General features: G+C 30.8%; 1 protein-coding gene across 1 annotated transcript; it reads left to right on the forward strand.

The window, feature by feature from the left end:
* The first annotated feature begins 12,353 nt into the window (after positions 1 to 12,353).
* Positions 12,354 to 13,623, forward strand: LOC140882408 (germin-like protein subfamily 1 member 13). The gene is made up of 2 exons (XM_073288402.1): positions 12,354 to 12,532; positions 13,024 to 13,623. Exons 1-2 carry the CDS (start codon positions 12,409 to 12,411, stop codon positions 13,584 to 13,586), a joined length of 687 nt encoding a protein of 228 aa, XP_073144503.1. The 5' UTR covers positions 12,354 to 12,408; the 3' UTR covers positions 13,587 to 13,623.
* The last annotated feature ends 9,367 nt before the right edge of the window (positions 13,624 to 22,990 follow it).

Consider the following 22,990-nt stretch of genomic DNA (forward strand, 5'->3'; position numbering starts at 1 on the left):
AAATGGTGCAGAAGAGAGAGACCACCTATGATCGATGTGTGTATTTATTTGTGGATGACAGGGGGACCTCCCTTTGGACTGGAACTCATTAGTGGGCTCAACAGTGACTCTTTTGTAAAATGCTTTTTAGCCCTCAATCGCACGCCTGTATCCTAAGCACATTTTTGCGCCATTACATGTGGAATTTAATTTCAGTATGTTTTTTTTTAAACAAAAAAAGATATAAAATATTTGGGTTTATAAAAATTGAACAGTGGGGTGAGACCTTTATACGACAAAAATTGAATATATTGTGAGAATAAGGTAGGTAGCATGCATGTGTGTGAGAGAGTAGCCAAGTTTTTCGGCTTTTAGCAACAAATGGCAACCCACCCAATGTGTCCGAAATAAATTATTTTAAGAACATGTATTATAATTCTTGAAATGATTATCAGAAGCTAAAATTTAATGTTTTGTGTTAATTAGATATGCAATATTCTGTTTGAAATTTTGATATTGTTAAAAACTTCTCATTAAAAAAAATTATTTATTAATTCCTCTTGTTTTCAAATTGACATAAGATTTCAAATATTGAACACACACTCTTGGTTTTACGTCATTTCAGATGTATCTATGTTCAATATTCGAAAACATTGGGATTTAACATTTTACACAAGTAGGACATATAATTAATCATATTTTTTTTTTAAATCGAAAATTATTTATCTCCTTTCTTAAAAACCTTATATATTTTACTAAATCAATGAACTAGTTAAACTTTAAGTGAGAGGCTTCATTTGGATCCTTGGAAGGACGAAAAATTTTGAGCTGATAATTAAAATACAAATTCTTTAATTTGAATATGAATTTCTTAATTTAACCGATATTTTTAGAAAAAAGGAATTATACTTCGAATTGATTTTCTTTAAAAAAATGATAATAACTAAAACACAAACTTAATAAAAGATCTCAAGTAGTGGCAATTATAAGGTAGTGTTTGCAATATCTAAAAATAAATAATTATGAATCAAAAATCACTTATTTTTAAATGTTATAAACACTACATGAGAATAATTTCCGCATTCGCATCAAATAATGGTGCCCGTCGTTGATATTATAACTTGAATGATTTAGATTTCAATTGTATTTGTGGTCCACTGTTTAGATTCCATGTCCAATATTTTCTCCATGAATAAATAATTATAATTTCATGCAACTGAATAAGAGACTCGTTAGTCATGCTATAATATATTTTATTATTTTTTTATGGTTAATTTATCCTATTTTCTTGGAAAAAAAATGTTTAAAGTAAGAGAAAGGGATCGAGATTAATTACGCGAGGCGAGTTGCTATTAAATTGATTTCTGAATGGTCCTAAAATTAAGTGCTAGGGGACCTAACTTAGATCATAGGGTACATGCACATTCCAATTCATAACTTTAGAGGGGGGGAAACGGCAAAATCCTTGTAAAAACACCATTTGTAAAATTATTTACGTTTAAAATCTTCTGTTAAATAAGACATGAAATTTTCACAAATAAAGTAAATGTGGTCACAGTTTTTATATATAGGGACTACATGTTGATTTTTTTAAAATGGATGATATGTTAGAATATTAACATTTTATAGTGAGTATTATGCAATTAATGAGAAAAAAAATTAAAAGTTTGACGTATATTTGAGCAAGAATGTATCTTTTTTATGCAACTTACGTTTTGAATCATATTGATGTCTATTTAACAAATCTATCCACATTAGCCAAACAATTTTGTTTCCCAAAAGACAAAAACCGTGCATATGCATATTTTTTGTCACTAGCAACTAAGTCACATGATCCCGTAAAATCTTCATATATTAAATACATTATGAACAATAAAAAAAATTGTCCTGATTACTTCTCCGGAGTTTATCACAAAAATGTAGTTTTTGGGTATCTAAATAACTTTTTACCCCCGAAAAGTAAATAAGAAAAAATCATGAAGGGTCACATGGTTTTGAGGAAGTAATGATTGTATGGAATTAGGCGTGGTGAATAACTATCATATATAAATGATGATGGGGTTAATGGGGTTCCACATTTATGCATGATGGTTATCACTTATCATATAGAATATTCCAAATAAAATAAATAGTTTTTTGTATAAAAATAAAATAAAATAAATAGTCTACCTTTGTGAATATGGGCCAAGTGATATATATATACTATCTACGAGATACATGTGTTACGTATATAATCTAATATTTGAATATAATCAAGTGATATCTTGTATAATCATTTAATAAGATATAAGATTTATTAGCATAAATTTACCTAAATTCTAAGCTGAAAAAAAATTTTGAAAATGTGTGGAAGGATTGAAGATGGAGAATAAAGAAATGTGGGTGAGAAATTGGTAGTGGGGGTATATATGGGAGAGTTTGGGTTTGGTCCAATTTTTGTTTTGCCTTTTTGATTTTAGATCACAAAAAAGAAAAATACTAACAATTTTGTCCGTTAACATTTTTAACCAAATTCAGTTTTTCTAAAGACTTTGTGTATTATAATATAGTAAATATATATATATATATATATATATCTTTAGTTGAGTGTCAACTCAATTGTTGACACGGGGTGCACACGGTAGGTGAACAACATATCAAAATTGTATGTATATATATATATGTGAAGTATCAAACATGGAAGTTTAATATCATGAATGATAATTTCAATAATCAGATAAAAACTTGAAACAAATGTAAATAATATTGTAATATTATTTGATAAAATCATATTTAACTCAAATGAGTATTTGAATTAAAGAAAATGAAGTTCAATATAATGTAGAAAATTTTATAAATAATTAGACTTATCTTTTTTCTTGGCTACACATTCTTCTTTTGTTACAATTTCTTTCTTGAACACTTTATTTTTGTTTTTCGCTTTTTTCTCCGTTGCTTTGTTGGTTTTTTCCCAACTTTTTAGACATATTATCAATTATTGCAAACAATATGTTATTATTTGCATCCACTGATTCTCCCATCATAAACAAGAATTTGTAGTTATCATTGACCACGTCATCCAATGGATCAATAATCTATGCTTTATATGACGTAAGCTGCATCATTTATCAAACAAATTAACAACACACAGAAAAATATATTTACTTTATGTCATAATTGGATTTTTTACGAAATATTTATATGTGCATATAATATATATGAACCATCTTTTGGATGTTGATGCAGTCTTGGATATGATGTCCAACGAACGTTGTAGCAACATCATCGAACATTGTGATCCTAGTAACATCATCTAATTTTTCCACCAACAATGATACTTTATATCTTGAAATAAAAATTAACATTTAATTAATTTTCGTTGTTTGTATATAAAGTTGTACAATCCTAATAATATATATGAAGTACATTACCTTTAAAATATATTGGTCTTTAACTTTATGCAGTTCAAACAAGTGAGACTATTTGTCATTTCTATGGCTGGGTTGAAACAATGATCGCAAACTGCATACCAAATTGATGATCAATTTTCTATTTTATTAATTATACCTTCGAAAAAGTAATATGAATTAGCTTGATTCATTTTAATTGAGTAATTTTTATTCGCATCATATTTAGATCATTTTTGGTATAACTATTCTTCTATAATCACTTAGAAAAAAAAAATTGTAATTAATATATGTATAAGTAATTTATAAGAAATTGTCCAAACCTTTGTGAAACTCCCCTTTTTGTTGAATATATCCTTTGTCGTCACACTCGTTGTGATCGCAAACATTTTCTCAGTCCAAGTATTGTTTAGATGCTTTCGTCCTTTGTTATGGATATGATAACACGAAAAAAGCTCAAAAGCAGTTTTTGTTGTCTCTTTAATTTGCAAAATTAATTGGGTGCGATAGTTGTTTAAAAAATGTGAATTAATATCACTACATGGAGAGACGAGTTTATTCTCAAAGGCAAATTACGGTTTTAAAGGATAATTGATTATTTTAGTAATTAATGGCATGGAGAAACTAATTTTTCAGTTAGTTCAAATTGAGCATATACTGTGTGAAATTGTAAAAAAAGATCAATAAATCAAAAATATATATTAATTTGAACAAAAGATTAAGAATCAATCATCAATTACTTTTTACACAATAATTACTCATAAATAGATAAAGATAAAAAAAATATCAAAACCGATAGTCCGAAATCAAGCCATTTCATTAGTTGGTTGATTACCGATGATTTAAATTTTGTTTCAGTCGGAAAAAAATTAAATCCATCATATTTATTTGAAAGGAAAAAAAATTAAAAAATAACAAGTTAACGCTAACTCGACTATTAGTGCTTGAAAATTGTGGATTACATTTGAGAAAATGAGTTCATGAATACGTGTCCCCTACAATGCAGACACAAATTAAGCGAATAATGAATCGTAATGGTTACACATATACATTGCGATGCTTTATCAGGTATAATTAAAAAAACAAATGATATATTTTCTATTGGGTAAAACTAAACCAAACTTCAATTCATATAATTGTAAAAACATGTATATTGGAAACATTTGTGTTGTAATAGCAAGTAATCACTCCTTCATCGATGAGTACCAATATTCATATAGTTTTACCTTTTTAGAGAGTAATTTCGTATTTTTTCTGAAGAACACATATCTGGACATATATCAATCTCTTTGTTGTCGTTTTTTTATTATTTCTCTAAGTGGTGCATGTGTGTTTAATATTATCTATTGCAGTTATGTTATTGAACCGCTAAAAGCTCATTTTATATGAATATTCAAATTCACCTTGATGGATAATCTAGAAGCTAGTGTTAAATCTCACGAAGCACATGACATTTGTAAGTCATACGAAGCATTAATCAAAAATTCATATATCATCATTATATATTGTTATTAATTAAAATTTTATTGTTATAATTTATTAAAAAAATTCATAATCACTTATCTTTAGAGGTTGCAAAAACTACATACATCATGAATAAATGTATATATGGATTCTGATTAATATACGTACTGTAAGTAAATGATAACGATAGAGAATTTTATGATAAACATTCACGTATATTTTATAGATGGAGTCATTGACATTATCTTGACATGTATATTTATATATATAATAATAATAATTGAATAACGAGTCCATTTGATTGCATGAGATTAATTACCGAACTGCATGGTTAATTATGTAATTTAATGATTACTTTCACGATACACATAACATTAAATTCGTACTATTTATTTTCAACTCTCTCCACTATTAATGTAATAAGATTTTTATAAATAATTTTGTGCTAGTATTAGTGATTTTGTTTTTATACAAGTCACCACAATTAATTTTCTATTAAAGAGATTCAAGATAATCGATAACTAATTATATAAAGTTTTTTTTATTAATATCAATAATTTGATTGGTATATAACAAAGTTTATTAAAATTAACGTCAAAGGATAAATATTTTTTATATAGATTATAGAAGAATAATCCTTAAATTATGGTCATTAGTAATTAGTTAATTATAGAGGAATAGGTCAATTAATATATTTCGATAATTAATGAGTAATAATAATTAAGGAGTGAGTAATAATTAATTATGGAGGAATAGGTCAATTAGAAAAATTCACAAATAAAACCCATATATTTATAAGGGCTATAGAAAAATAAAATTGACTCATTAAACTATTGCATAAAAACTTCGTGTTAATTGAAAGCAATTAGTGAGAGTCATAAATAAATTCCAACTCGTCTTGATCGGACAAGTAGAACAGCAGTATACATAGCGAAATACATAAATTAAATGACATGAAAAATCTATAGAGGTTTGAAGATGATACATTAATATTTTTTCATGGATAACTTAAATAAGTTGTTCGTCTCACAAAATCATGAGATATTAGATCTATCATTGAAGCAATACTCATATGCTAGGTTGAATTCTAACGTGAAGGTGAAAGACCCGTTTCCCAAATGTAGGTTTTTTTTTCCTCTTTAATATTTTTAAAAATGCTTTCATTCGTCTCTTGGCTCCACGATTTTTCCTGGCTTGGTACATATTAAACTCTGATAAAATATGTTCGGTGACCTAGCACTAATAAATATTTATGTAAAATCAGATTTATTTGGATAATTAAATAACATTATTTAAATTAGATATATAATAATGAATTAATAAATTGATATGTGATGATCTAAATAAATGAACTATTTATTCTTGTCCAGTTAACGAACTATTATGTGATGATCAAATAAATGAACTATAAAATCAGTTTTTTATAGAATAGTTGTTCAAATACATTTATTTTTAATTTGTTGACAAAAAATTTTATAAATAAAAAAACAGTTAATAAGTACTTATCCAAACGAATTGAAAAAATAATTTAAGAAGTAAAAAACAATTAAGTACGACAAATTATATAATAATGGGCAGTACTAAATTACAAAAATCAATTTACTATTTGATTGACGAAGTCGGTAATATATCCCCATTCCCCTCCTCTACGTACCCAGCTTGTTGAGTCACCCACAGCTAATAAGGGAAGATTTTAGATAAACACTACAATTAATTGTGTATGTTAATTAACTAATCATAGTCAAAAGTTATTGAATTAAGACTGGGTAAGTTATCCAATTCCACAAGTAAATTAATAAAACGTACAGGACAATTTCAAATATTAAGGAAAATAATTATTCGACCTGTTCAAATATTTCAACTATACATTTTGTACTTCTCAAGCTCAACAATCAGTACTTCAGCAGCAACAGTAGTATTAATTAATCCAGTGCATCAATTCATTCACAGTATTTTTAAGATGGCCATTCGATTCTTTCTAGTTTTTCTCGTATCGACTTCGATTTTTAATTTCCTTAGCGTTTGCGCCTGATCCTAGTCCTCTTCAAGATTTCTGTGTTGCATGCGGTGAATGATCGATTCACAAGCCTCTGGTAATTAATTTTCTCATTTTTTTTAGCTTTATAAAACTTATAATAGTGTTACTTGCATGGAATATATTATTTTGATCATCTTATTTGAAGAGTATTATACATACCATATCAAGTATATATTTTCGCAATATTGTTTGTCATTATTTTATTTGGTTTCATTTCACAATTGATAATTAAGTTAGTGCAAAGTTATATGTATACACATGTTTGATGCAGTGTTTGTGAATGGAAAGATTTGCAAGAACCCGAATATTGTCTCGGCAGATGATTTCTATTTCAGTGGTCTGATCAACAAGCCTGCATGGAAACACATCAAATCCATTAGGCTCAAGGGTTACTTCTGTACGTTAATGTCAACCAAGCCCGGAAAAACAAACGCGCGCGGTCGCATTTGTCCGGTTGAGTAGTCAGAATCCAGGGGTGATCACCATTGCAAATGCTGTTTTTGGGTCCGAACTGTCACGCCCCGTGATCGGAACGTAGCATCGACGTTGTTAACAATTTTAAATCGTAAAACAACAAGCCATGTAGTGTATAAATAGCCTTCAACCAGTCTTTTACAAATCCAGAAATGTCTTTACAATATCAAAACATGACAATAGCGGAAACAAAAAATAAACGATAATAAAACTAGTAAGACTGCTAGCAATTCCATAATTTTAGACTTGATCACCAACCTCAGAAAGTGTGTTGCTCATCATCATCCAATTGCTCTTCGGTATCTGGGAAGGGAAGTAAGGGGATGAGTGTTTTGGAAAACACTCAGCAAGAGGGGGTCAATCGTACAGAACAAAGCAAGACTTGAAACTGAGCATCAATACATATCATGAATGACACATAAACTTAGACATAACACTGTTATTTATCTCGTTAAGCATGACTACTGATCAGTCCCTAATTTTTACTCCTCTAAGGGGGCGAGGCCTTAAACGGTTATTATAACCCACCGCATCAGGGCCATATAATATCTTATCATGTTTTCAGAATTCCTTACCACTTCTTAAGTCGAATTCTAACAGTGCATAACAAGGAGTTTCATAAAATAAATATGTACGAATTTCAAAGAAGTATGAATCAGGCCATGTACGATTGAATTTTCACAAACAAGATCATGAACGCATTTAAAACATATATAGATATAAGCCCTCTTACAATATTCGATTTATAAACAAATCGTGCAGAAGTATGAGTTGCTCGGTTCTGGACAGAAAATGCAGTTCCCTGATCAACTTTGGCACTACTTCTTGGATCAACTTCGGTCAGCTTCTTGGCTTAGCTTGTTGTAGGTGATTGCTTGAACTGGAACAGGAAGTATGCTCGAATTTGGACAGAGTTTCTGCTCCAACTTTGACAGAAATTCTGCCCAATACTTGGACAGAAATCTGCTGCTTAGAAATGGCAGAAAGCTAGAGCTCGAAATGTGCAGTGTTCTTCTTGGATTGTTGTGCTCGAAACTGATGTGTTTTCCCTTCATAATCTGCCACTACTTATAGGTGTAATCAGCAGTTGAAGGGCCTCCCATTCATGGCCACTAACAGCCATCATTTCTTATTATTTCAGCTGTTACAACTCTTGGTTTCTAGCTGTTACAAAGCATTAATCTGCATACTCATTGTGACTATTACAATCTAAGAGATTATTTGTAAAAGGGCCCCGTTAAGCCCCATATCAGTGATAGAACCAACCACCGATTTCCATCGATGTTCTTACCAAGGCATTCCAGGTTGACTAGAATGTGATTCAATATATTTTAAAACGACAGTTTTGGATGAACAAACAATTAAAATATATAGAACTTGACCAAATTGAGACAAAGCTCCATTGTTTTTCTTAATTAATTTCCTACTTGTTCGAGTACCATACCATAATACATAATTAATTAAGGAGCATATATATATATATGCATGGATAATTATATGATTCTTTGATGTTCTCTTTGATCGTTTTGGTAAAATAAAGATGGTTAAATACGTTATTTTTGGGTTCCTAATTAACATTGTAATGTGTCTTTTCATTGATTTAATTATAATAAGTTTTTGCAATTTACAGTCTAGTTACAATTTACTTTGAAAAAAGATATGTTAACAAAGCATCGTGATATGTTTATACTTGAGATTCTTGAATTTATAGGCACGATTAATCGATAACACGATTTAATTACCCCTAAAAAAATATGATTCAATATGTACATTGCAAATCGCCGCTGCTTGGATTTATAAATTTATATTTGTATAAGCCAAAAACACAAAACATATCTTTTAAAGCACATGATTCCAGTGACCAGTACCATTGGAAAGCATAGGAAATACATATATATATATATAATAAATCTTGCTCGGTATGCAAAATACATTTCAGCAACGGCTAATTGTTAACTAACCCCTAACTAATTAACTATTAATTTAAGCACCAATTGCATACTAATTAACTATTAATTTTAGCACCAATGTCATACATCTTATTTTTAATTTCCCAATTAAATCTACTTATTTTTTGGTTCACACAGGGCATTAATTGTTATAGTTAATTAATGGTAAAACAGGAATACGTATCCGCGTACATATATATTTTTCCTTTAGATCGACGACTACGAATGGAGTTATTCATATATATATATACATTTGACAGAATTGTTTCCTGAATAAATAGAAAATTACTTTTTCGGTTTCGAAACTTGTGAAAAAATATTTTTTCCCATTATCGGTGGATATACTATTTTAGTATATACTAAGGCAGTGTTTGCTTAATTCTATGGTGCAACATCCCGTTATTTTCCTGCGTCACATTAACATATAATAAAATGAAAATTGACTAAAATTGAGAAAAAATAAAAGTTAATTAACAGACTAAGAATGTAAATTGACCAATAACACGAAAAAAATTTAAAGATATTGCTTACAAGCAAAATTATAATTTTTCCTAAATAGAATTTAAGCATTATTATGTGAAAATTTAAAGTTGATCATCAATTACTCGTCATATTACCTCTCATGAAATCCTTTGCTATGTACGACGATATATATATATATATATATATATATATATATATATATATATATATGAAATCCTCTGCTATATTCTATCGATCGTACAGTTTGTGCTACACATTACATTTTGAAAATAGATATTTTATCTCAACTAATCACTTTAATACACATATATATATATATATATATATATATATATATATATATATAGAGTTCTTTTATGGTGCCCAACTCTATATGCCCAACTTCATGCCCACCATGTATAATATGTGATAAGTCAACTCATCAATTGTGTTGGTCAACTTACATATTGTACATGGTGGGCATGGAGTTTGGCATATGAGTTGGGCACCATAAAAGAACTCTATATATATATATATATATATATATATATATATATATATATATGAAATCCTCTGCTATATTCTATCGATCGTACAGTTTGTGCTACACATTACATTTTGAAAATAGATATTTTATCTCAACTAATCACTTTAATTCTTGCATATTTTTCCTATATTATATATGTGGATTTGGACCAAAGATAATCTATTTTTTAATTTTTAAAATATGATTAAAATAATTGTTAAACAAACATTGTTTCTCTATATAAGTCTAAAATGATTTTCTTTTTTAATTTTATTTACAAAAAACATAAAATTATAAAAATGTTAATTTTTTAGATGTGGTGAGTATAATAAAATATTATAAATAGAATAAAATTTGCCTTAATACAAATTATTGATAAAATGTCAAATTGATTTATAAAGTATTAAAAATTTAATGTATATGCATAAATTGTCCGTTGATGGAATAAACAATCAAAAATTTAACGTACAACAAAATGCATATATAGTCGAAATTCGATACAACATGCCACAGTAGAGGATTCACACCACAACACATATTTATTTTTTTTTTATTTTTTTTGTTTTTTATAAATTTTAAATTCATTTTGTTTATCTCCTTTGTATTTTGTTTTCTTCTTAGCTTTTTTTATACACTCTAAAATTTTTTTATATTGTCAATTTTTTTGTTATAATTTGTCCAATAATATATATAACTAGTAATCGAAGCACATACTTTATGTATGTTCTGAAAAATTAATTATCATGGAGTAAAATTTGATTTTTGTATTTTAAATATTTAGACTTAAAAAGATAAATTAAAAAAAAAATCAATGTGAAGAGGATAATTGTGGAAGAATATATTCGTGCGTTTTTTACATATCAAAACAGTATCTATGATATCATCATCTATTATAAAATAAAATAAATAATGCATCAACTTATTAAATATGTCGATATGAAAAAAAATAAATAATTATATATTTTACTCCAAAAATAAATATGTTCGGATCCAAACAATTAGAAAAAAAAAGAAATTTAAATGATCAAGAAAATCATATTTTTGAAATAAAAATCTTATAATCCCATGTTATAATTTTTTTAAAATGAATGGAAGAAAACAAAAGAAAATTTTGAAACGAAAGAGGGAAACAAAATCCCAAAAAGGGAAAAAAAAAGTTCAAAAAATGGAAGAATATAAAATATATTTAAAAAATAGTCTAAAAATTTTTAAAAATGAAAATTTTGAAAGGAAATTAAAGATAGAAGGAAACCAAAGCCCAAAAACCCGAAAAAAATAAATTAAAATAAATATATGTAAAAAATACCATAAATATTTTTTTACAAAAAAATTGTGTAGTTATGCTAAAAATTGTCATAATAAATTATAACAAGAAAATTACACAAGAAAATTTGAAAAGATTAAAAAAACTAATTTATATTTTTAAAAAATAAAAAAATATGATATAAATAAAAAAGAAAACAAAAAGTTAAAAAGAAAAAAATTGACAATATAAAAAAATTTTAGAGTGTATAAAAAAAGGTAAAAATGAAACAAATGGGAAAGGAGATAAAAAAATGAATTTAAAATTTATAAAAAAAACAAAAAATATATATATAAAAAAAAAAGAAAAAGAAATATGCCACGACACCCGCTACTGTGGCAAGGCCACAGTACCTATTCCATAAAAATATGTATGCATAAATTGTCCGCTGATGGAATGAACAACAAACCTATAGAAATGGATTTAATCAATTGATTTTCTACACAATTACCATATATAATGATGTGAAAATTGACCCTTTCAATTTACAAACTGAGTCACTGCTGATAAAATCTATATGAACAATAAACTAATTATTAATGGTTGTGTATAAACTAAACTACGTACTGTTAACGGATAAATCGTCGTCGTCAAAATTGATGTAATTAAGAAATTAGGCGTAGGTTATCCAACTCCACAGGTAAATGAATTAGGACAAGTTCAAACTTAATTCTTTATTAAGGAAATCTTCCGACTTGTTCAAATATTTCAAGTATAAATACACTTACATTTTATGCATTTCAAACCATCTCTCAAGCTCAAACACTTCAGCACATATAGCAAGTGCAATCCATATTCCTAACAGCTTCAATATATATAATAAACATATGGCCGCCATTCGATTCTTTCTTGGTTTTTTTGGATTGACTTTGATATGTTCATTAGCGTCTGCATCTGATCCTAGTCCTCTTCAAGACTTTTGCGTTGCGGTTGAAGATGCAAAGGCTTCTGGTAATCAATTCCATGCATTTTTTTTAGTTTTATCGAAGATATATTAATGTTTTGGAAAAACTGCAATTTTGGTCATTTATGTTTGTCACTTTGCAATTTTGGTCTTCTATGTTTTCATATTTCAGTTTTAGTTATGCATGTTCTTATTTTTGGCAATTTCAATTTTTTTTCTTCGAAAGTGCTTACGTGACACTATATACGTAAGCTCCACATCAGCAATGCAATGGTGCCACATCAGCGCCACATAGGAAAAAAGACTAAACTTGCCAAAAAAATAAAGATAACGGACTAAAACTGAAACATAAAAATATAGAGGACCAAAATCGCAAAGTGACAAAACTACATGACAAACAATGGAATTTTCCCTAGTGTTTTTACTTTTATAGGATTATTTTGATCAAGAAACTTTATTTCATCATTAGTCATTACAACTCTATATATTTCCTTGCATGTTTTGTATGTTCATGCAAAATTATATGTGTTTGATGCAGTGTTTGTTAACGGGAAGATATGCAAGAACCCAAATATGGTCTCGGCAGATGATTTCTATTTCAGTGGTCTGAACAAGCCCGGAAACACATCAAATCCATTAGGCTCAAGGGTTACTCCTGTTAATGTAAACCAAATTCCTGGACTTAACACTTTGGGCATTTCTTTGGTTCGAATTGATTATGCACCATACGGCCTCAACCCTCCTCACACGCATCCTCGTGCCACCGAAATCCTCGTAGTCGTTGAAGGAACTCTTTACGTCGGGTTTGTGACTTCGAATCCAGCAAACCCGAACCAGAAGAACAAGCTTTTTACCAAGACATTGTATCCAGGAGATGTGTTTGTGTTCCCTGAGGGCCTCGTTCATTTTCAGTTCAATACCGGAAAAACGAACGCGGTCGCATTTGCCGGGTTGAGTAGCCAGAATCCTGGAGTTATCACCATTGCAAATGCTGTTTTTGGGTCCGAACCACCCATCTCTATCGATGTTCTTACCAAGGCATTCCAGGTTGACAAGAATGTGATCCAATATCTTCAAGGACAGTTTTGGATTAACAACTAAAAGAAAAATAGGCCACACGACTAATAAACTCCATCAATTCTCTTTTCTATTTATTTCTTTCAGTGTAATATAAGGAGTATATATATATATATATATATATATATATATATATATATATATATATATATGAATGAATAAACGAAGGGTTATACTTTGATGCTGTAATATTCATGCATTTGGCCAATATATAATATGTACGGATTGATATTCAAATTGGAGTGATACCATTAAAATCTACGGCTTCTTTTTCATAAAATGTAAATGACTTCAAGATATTTTCACGTTAATTGACTTTGACCAAGAAGAAAAGATCTATACGATTTATCGTCCAACTTTCATAAACACATCATTTCTCATTTATCACTTTATTTACTTATCGCATTTATTACTTTTATTATTTTGATTTTTTCAAATCTTCCGCCTGCGTAATTACAAAATCGCTTTAAATTGCTAAAGGGGTCAATAGAACCTAAATCTCCTTATTAGGTTCTAACAGAAATGATTCTTAAAGTCCTGTTGGGGGTGAGAAATTTTCAATCTTCCTTGATGGCCAGATATTTTCTAAAAGAAAACTCTACATGGTTTATTATTGTCTGATCGTGCTTGTGGCGGGATGAAATATATCTTTAATAGTAGTTTTAGTTGCTCAGTATCAACAGTTGTTGGTCGAATTCGAGAGCGTGTTGAATCGTTTCAATATAATCCAAGAGCATGTTCGAGGAACATATCCTCATGACTTCTCTGAGATTAGAAATACCATGCAATTTTTCTTTTCTGGCGAGACCAGGGGAGGATCCAGAAATTTTATCAAGGGAAGACAGACGAACATAATTAAAGATTACAAATATATAGATATATATATATATAGACTTGATCCCCCGCACCCTAGGGTGCGGGGAATCCGTGCACACCCGTGCTCAAATCAACTCCGATTGACTTGAAATTTTTATGGTAGGATCGTCTCAAAAATACAAATTCAACGATATATCATATGACACAAATTTCAAACTCGGTGGCCGAAATCGTTAAGATGATCGGAAATTGCACATTTAATCCTATTTCCGGCCATTTTCACGATTTCGGCCACCGAGATTGAAATTTGTGTCATATGATATATCGTTGGATTCGTATTTTTGAGAAGAACCTACCATTAAAATTTCAAGTCAATCGGAGTTGATTTGAGCAAGGGTGTGCACGGATTTCCCGCACCCTAGGGTGCGGGGGATCAAGTCTATATATATATATATATGTATATATATATATATAGACACACACATATAACAAAAGTTAAATATAGTATTCCAATTTAAATAATATGGTTAGATTTCAAATTTATAAACTTACAATTTAATAACGCATTCGACAAACTACAAAATATATTTTTTTTTAAGTATAAGTAATTTATAATATTCATAATAATTTTCAAAGCAAATTTTCTATTCAATGCAGTTGTTGAGACTGACAAATTTAAAGTCAAACTCACAAGCTTGTAAGTTAACGCCTGCTTCAACAATTTGTTTTTAGGTTTAAAAAGCTTAAAACTCATTTGTCTTTAGGTTTAAAAACTTAGTGTTTGAGCTTCAATTTTTTAAAGATTATGAGCCATAAATTTTCGGGTCACTTTGCACACATTAAACAATGAAAAATATTTTAAGTTTTTTAGTCTCTCTTTTACATTTTCGTGTTTGGTTCTTAATTTATATTCATAAATTATAAATTATATTTTAAATATAGGGATATAAAAAAATAAATAAACGGGGGGTAGCTGCCCCCCACCCCTTTGCCCCTTAATAGAGTCGCCCCTGGGCGAGACTGTACGAAGGTATATGAGGGTGTGATTCATGGCCACGGTATTTTGCTACATCATTTTCATCTTACTGGCCTTGATGGGCCATATATATATATATATATATATATATATATATATTTTCATGTTTGATTGATACTAGTTTATTATATCTAATTCGTTGTTTGTATGAGATGTTGAAGTTGATCTTTTTTTTTTTTGGGTTTTTTTTTTAATTTTTAAATATTTTGATGGATTGTTTTTAATATGTATATTTTGATATTTGGAATTTAAGAGAGTTCAGAAGGTCTACAACAATGAGATGAATTCAATGCATAACATGAAATAGTAGAAATGAAGAGTAGAAAATGATAGCCAACAAAGTCATTTCATGAAGCTACAATGTATAGCTTAGTTTGATCATGATAATCTTTTAGTTAGTTGATCTCATACACAACATGAAAAATCATGTAGAAAAACTTTAGTCACCAATGAGTACCAAGTGCCGGCCCAGAAGAGAAAAACTTCCTAATCTCATAAAAGTCATTTCGTCATGAATTTAATGAGATTAAGAATACCATGCCATTTTTGTCACCGACGAGACTGCTCTAAGGTATATGAGAGTGAGAATCATGGTCATGTTAGGTGAAAATTAAATGTGCATTTAATTCGGTTGATGGCTAGCTGATGGTTATTGGTTGCGGGATGAAATATATTCAATTCACACGTTTTAGGAGCTCTATAAATAGAGCTCCCCATTCCCCAATTGATTCATCCCAACAAAAGAAAAAATACGAGAGCAAAAGAAAAAAAAACAAAATAGTTTCTTGGGTTTTCTTGAGTGTTCTCTTGTGTGAGTTAGAGAAATATTTTCTCGGTAATACTCGGGGTTTGGGTGTGGTGAGATATAGTGTTTTGTATACACTTGTAATATTTCTCCGGTTATAAATATTTTCAGCAGCTCCGTGGACATAGCCTATATTGGGTGAACCACGTAAATCTTTGGTGTTCTTGTTGATTATTTTATTTCGCAATTATTATCGTCATGTTCGATCCGGCATAAACCATAACAACTGGTATCAAAGCTGTTACGGTGTCCGGGAGCCTTGGTGAAAAATTTCTTAAATTCTCAGTATGCTCTGTGGTTGCAGCTTTGTCTGATCTTCCACATCAGAAAAGATTTTTTGAAATTTTATTAAGGCAGGAGAAGCGATGGCCGGAAATGACGGATCGGGACTGGGAATCAATAAGTTTGACGGTACATATTTCACGTTCTGGCGATTACAGATTAAAGATTATCTGTATAGCAAGAAGCTACATCAACCTCTATCTGGGGTGAAACCAGAAAAAATGGAGGATGATGAGTGGGAGCTTCTTGACCGACAAGTGTTAGGGGTAATACGATTGACCCTAACAAAGAACGTGGCACACAACGTGGCGGAGGCAAAAACCACGGAGGAGATGATGTCTATTTTGTCAGACATGTATGAAAAGCCATCAGCAAATAATAAAGTGTTCCTCATGAAAAAGTTATTCAACTTGAAGATGGAGGAAGGTGCTTCGGTGGTGGCACACATAAATGAATTCAACACGATTGTTTCCCAGCTAACATGGGTTGAAATTAAATTTGATGATGAGATCCGTGCACTTATTCTTTTGGCGTCTTTACCAAATGTTTGGGAGCCAATGAGGGCAGCGGTTAGCAATTCTGATGGAAAAGGATAGTTACAATTCAATGATGTCAGAGATCGAATCCTTGGTGAAGAAGTTCGCAGGAGGGATTTGGGAGAAGCAACATCATCGAGATCTGCCCTAAATCTCGAAAACAAAAGTAGGGGCAGGAGTAGCGAAAAAGGTTCTAACCGATAGCGTGGCAGATCCAAATCAAGAACTGGAAAAGACAAAAATACTTTTGAAAAGAAAATGAAGTGCTGGAGCTGTGGTGAAACTGGTCACATGAAAAAGGACTGCAGATCACCCAAAAATAATGCAAATGCTGTTACTGAGAATGTGCATGATGCCTTAGTACTATCCATGGAAAGCCCGGTTGATTCATGGGTTATGGATTCGGGAGCTTCATTTCATACCACCGGTGATCGTGAGGTATTCAATAATTACGTTGCTGGTAATTACGGAAAAGTTTTCCTGGCTGATGGAAAACCGTTGGAAATAGCTGGTATGGGTGATATCAGTTTGAAAATGTCAAACGGATCCATCTGGAAGCTCAACAAAGTGAGACATGTACCAAAGTTGACCCGAAATCTGATCTCAGTGGGACAACTTGATGACGAAGGCCATAAAGTGACCTTTGGTGAAGGCTCTTGGAAAGTGAGCAAAGGAGCCATGATTGTTGCTCGAGGAACAAAAACTGAAACCCTCTATATGACTTTCATGCGCGCCCGCGCCTCGGAGTTTTACACACAGTTCGGCGTGTTTGTGTGTGTGCGAGACTTTTTGATGTTTTAGCATTATTTTATATATTTTGAGTCTTTTAATTATACTAGAAAACTTTCTAGATGATATCTTTGATATCTTTAGGCTATATTTTGCGTTATCTTTTATTTTTGATTGTAAACTATAAATACTTTTGTTTTATTTCATTAATAGAATTCAGATTTTTTATATTGATCAATTAAAATTCTCTCTAGAATTTTATCAAGCTTTTGCTTACCCAAAAATCAAACTTATCAAAGTTTTCAACTTTGTGACGTTTGTTGATTGATTATCCTCGTGGGTTGTCAGAAACAGGTTTTCTGAAGGTTCCGTTGTGATCAATTATTTTCTCTTCGTGATTGTTTGTTGCTAGTTTCAAGTAAACTAGAGGTGAATAATCCAAAACTTTTTTACTTGTTTTCAAGATTGGGAAATTTCTTGATTTCTTTTGTTATTGGATTGAGGGTACGATTTTAATATAGTCGTGTTTGTCTTCCATACATAAAGAATTCATATCATTTGGTATCAAAGCCAAGGTTTTGAATCAAGTAAGTATCTATCTTCATCTATATTTGTTCTTCGTGTTCTTGTTCTTCATCTTTCGTTTTTCATCCTGTCAAACTTGTTATCCAAGCCTCGTGTCTTGTGCTACAAGTTATAAATTTAAAAAAAAAATCGATCAAAAAAAAAATAGAAAGGATCGAAAGCTTCAAAAAAAAAAAAGAGAAATATTGAAGAAGAAAGATAATTTGTGGTCAATTGTTGTCCTTGTTCATCCTTGGGTGCAAGTAAAAAAAAAATAATAAAATTCAATTCCATAACTTTCTTCTTCTTGTTTTTCTCAATCTTCGAGAGTCAATCTTCAAGCGTTTAAAAGTTGTGCACTTGAGAGTTTGATACATCATTCCCAAAGCATAAGCCGTTTTACATATATTTTGAGTGAAAAAAAAAAAGAGTGATTGAGTGATTTTCTTTGGAGAGGCTTGTGAGAATTTGGGTGAGGAAGTTTTATTACTAACATTTTTCTTGCAGGTACAATGTTTGAAAGAAAAGTCAATGGGTATATGGAGAGTGAAAGGAGGTTTGATTATTGGAGTAGGAGAGAGAGAAAAATTGATGTGTATCGAGATGATGATGATTGTCGTGGAGAAAAAGATTTTGAATATTATTTGGATAGGATTAAGAAAAATAAAATTTCATCGTTCCATGGAGATATGGATTCGGAGTCGTATTTGAAGTGGGAGAAAAGAGTAGATAATATATTTGAAGGTCGTGATTTTTCTGAAGCTAGGAAGTTTAAACTTGTTTTACAAGAGTATACCGACTATGCTTGCACTTGGTGGGATAAAGTGATGGTGAATAGAAAAAGACATGAAATGAGTCATATTTCTATATGGGATGAGATGAAGAGAGCTATGCGGAAACGTTTTGCTCCTAATCACTGTGAATCTTCAAAACGTGAACATCAAGGTACATCTAAACTTTCAAATTCTAGTACCTTTGATATTGCATGTTTATGGTGTCGTAGAAAAGATAAGCATGATAGGAGCCAATGTTTTAATGAGGCTATGATGAAAATGGTGAATTCTCGTGTAGAGCTTGAATCTAATGTTGTAGTGGAGGTTGAATCAAAAGTTGAAGTTGAGTCGATAATTGAGGATGAAACTTCATTGATTGAGGATGTGAGTGTTGAAATTTGTGCGGTGGAAGGTGAATGGATTGATGAAAAATCTTCTATTGTGCATGGTGTGGTTGATAGTGATTTAAGTGTTGGAGAATGTGAAGTGGTAGATGATTTTGCATGTGTTGAAGATTCATCTAATATTTTTGTTGTAGATGAGAGTCTTCTGGATTTTCATAGTGGGACTAGTAATTTGTTGGATGAGTCTTGTAATCCTGCAATTCAATTGAATCCAAAAGAATTTCTTGAGGATCAATTGGGATTTGAAATTTTGAGTGATATGGCTGAAAAAAAAAAGTGATGAAAAAAGTGAGATAGCCATAGAAAAAGAAAAAGAAATATTTAAGGTCGAAAAAAGAGTTCAAAAGAGTGAGATGACCTTCGAGAGAAAAAAAGAGAGGAAAGAAAAGAGAGGAAAGAGACCAAGAAAAAAAGAAAATATTATGGTCCAAAATTGTGAGGATGAAAATTTTGTTCAAATGAATAAAATCCCTAAAGTACTTTTGTACAAAGAGGTTTTATCTCATTATCATGATTTAGCCGGTTCAATTACGAGCATTGTTTGGTCTTTTTTGCAGGATTTTGGTGATGCATTGATGAAGAAGCAAAGAAGATACAACATGTTGGATCCATGTAAAGTTGGTCACACACAAAGTGAGGTTAGAGGTTTGAGAGTTGTTCCATTTGAGAGGTATGATTTAAATGTTAAATACCAATCAAATGTTTACTTTCAAAGGTATGGTCTAAATTCTAAATTGCTTGAATTAAATTTCTTTGTTGAGAGATTTGTGAATAATTTGGATCATATGGTAGTGTTGGAGTCATTTCTTGTTCTTAATGTGTTGGAATCTTGTTGTGATATGAGATTAAGCAAGTTGGTGTATGTTGTTGTGAATTATTTGAATTGTGTTGATGTGAGTCGATTGTGCATGAATTGTATAGGTGGAAAGTCATATCTTCTTGAGTGGCTAGTATTAACTTTCGGGCTAGCTAATGTGTGTAATACTTTCATGGGATTGATGGATTGTATTTTGCATGCATCTATGGATAAATTTGTTGTGATATACTTTGATTTTATCTTAGTATATAGCAAAATTTTTAAAGTGCATGTTGAAAATTATCGAGTTGTGTTAATCATGTTGGATATGAAGTTTTTGGGTCATGAACATGTTAGAAAGTTGAATGTATTTTGTGCAAGAGAACTTGTTGATTTTGTTGTAAGTTCTCACGGATTTAGAGTTATTGGTGAAGCGTTGATCACATACCAATGAGGTAAGAAATATCTGGTAGTTACTACACTATCACAAAGGTATGAGTTATTATTTTTTTCGATTACGAGGTGCTTATGGTTTGAAAAAATGTTAATAAATTGCATGAATGGGTTAATGATTTTGAGAATGTGTTTGAAAAGTACTTGTGCAATGTTAATGATAAAGTTTATGTGAGCAAGTATTTGTTTAAAGAAAATAAGTTTTTCTTTATATGTTCGTCATTGCATTATTTGCTTGATGAAAGGATATGTGCTTTGAGTTTAAAGTGTAATTTTGAGAGATCCAAAAGAATGAGTCTAATTGATGAATATTTGTTGTGGTTGCACATGAAAAGATTTATTGAGTGGAGTTGTGAGTGGCATATTGCATGTGCATTAATTCTTATTCCTAGAACACAATGGTTATACTTATCTATGAATTTTGTGTTGGGGTTAACTAGGTCTAAGAAGGGGAGGAATTTGATCTTTGTCTTGCTAAATGGAATTTTAATTATGTTTATATGTGTTAGTGGTTATAGGGTGTTTATTTTAAGCATGAAGAATTTTGTGTTATTTGATATGGTTATGAGTATGCAAGGTACATTAATGCATGTGAAAAATAATTTTAAAGTTTCTAATTCTTGCGTGGTTTTTGTTGATAAGGGGCAAGATTTGAGGACAAATCTTTTTGAAGAAGGGGAGTCTGATATGAATCTAGGAGGCGCTCAAAGATTCATATTGTTCCAATATTTGCTCCGTGATTTACGATCGAGAGTTGAAGGATTTGGAATTCATGGGAATCAAGTTGGAGTTATTGAAGATTATTTTGAAGGATGTTACAATGTTATTGAAGTTCAAAGAAGTCAAGAGAGCGGAGAAAATGTCGAAGAGAATTCAAAAATATGCAACAGAGACGTATGCGCGCCCGCGCCTTTCTGACGCGCGCCCGCGCCTCAGTCGAGTGATTTCAAGAGTTCTGGACAGACCTCTATGCGCGCCCGCGCGTAGGTCCAGAGAGCCATGCGCGCCCGCGCAAATCGACGTGCGCCCGCGCCTCGGAGTTTTACACACAGTTCGGCGTGTTTGTGTGTGTGCGAGACTTTTTGATGTTTTAGCATTATTTTATATATTTTGAGTCTTTTAATTATACTAAAAAACTTTCTAGATGATATCTTTGATATCTTTAGGCTATATTTTGCGTTATCTTTTATTTTTGATTGTAAACTATAAATACTTTTGTTTTATTTCATTAATAGAATTCAGATTTTTTATATTGATCAATTAAAATTCTCTCTAGAATTTTATCAAGCTTTTGCTTACCCAAAATCCAAACTTATCAAAGTTTTCAACTTTGTGGCGTTTGTCGATTGATTATCCTCGTGGGTTGTCAGAAACAGGTTTTCTGAAGGTCCCGTTGTGATCAATTGTTTTCTCTTCATGATTGTTTGTTGCTAGTTTCAAGTAAACTAGAGGTGAATAATTCAAAACTTTTTTACTTGTTTTCAAGATTGGGCAATTTCTTGATTTATTTTGTTATTGGATTGAGGGTACGATTTTAATATAGTCGTGTTTGCCTTCCATACATAAAGAATTCATATCATTGACGGAACTTCCTAAAGGCAAAAAGGCATTACACAACAAATGAGTGTACCAGATCAAAGAAGAAGTTGATGGCAGCAAATGGTACAAGGCAAGACTTATTGTAAAAGGCTTTCAACAAAGAGAAGACGTTGATTACACCGAAATTTTCTCTCCAGTGGTGAAGCTGACCACTATCAAAACTGTACTTGGATTAGTGGCAAATGAAAACTTACATCTGGAGCAGTTGGATGTAAAGACGACATTTCTTCATGGTGACTTGAATGAAGAAATTTATATGAAGCAGCCATAGGGATTTGAAGTATGAGGGAAGGAGAAAATGGTATGAAAACTTCAGAAGAGCTTGTACGGTCTCAAATAAGCTCCAAGACAGTGGTACAAGAAGTTTGACGGATTCATAAATAACAACGGTTTCCTGAGGTGCCAGGCGGATCACTGTTGTTATGTGAAAAAAATTGATGGTTCTTATATCATTCTACTGCTATATGTGGATGACATGTTGATAGCAGGATCGTGTCTGGAGAAGATTGATAAGCTCAAGAGAGAGTTATCAAAATAATTTGCAATGAAGGATTTGGGAGCTGCAAAAAAAATTCTTGGTATGAGGATCTTGAGAGATAGGGTGAACGGAGTTTTGAAGTTATTTCAGGCAGAGT

This window comes from Henckelia pumila, chromosome 1 (genome assembly GCF_033568475.1).
Source record: "Henckelia pumila isolate YLH828 chromosome 1, ASM3356847v2, whole genome shotgun sequence".
Taxonomy (NCBI): Eukaryota; Viridiplantae; Streptophyta; class Magnoliopsida; order Lamiales; family Gesneriaceae; genus Henckelia; species Henckelia pumila.

Coding starts and splice junctions, on each gene's coding strand:
- LOC140882408 (XM_073288402.1), top strand. CDS start 12,409: ATGGCCGCCATTCGATTCTTTCTTGGTTTTTTTGGATTGACTTTGATA. Junction 12,533..13,023: donor TGAAGATGCAAAGGCTTCTG/GTAATCAATTCC, acceptor TGTTTGATGCAG/TGTTTGTTAACGGGAAGATA.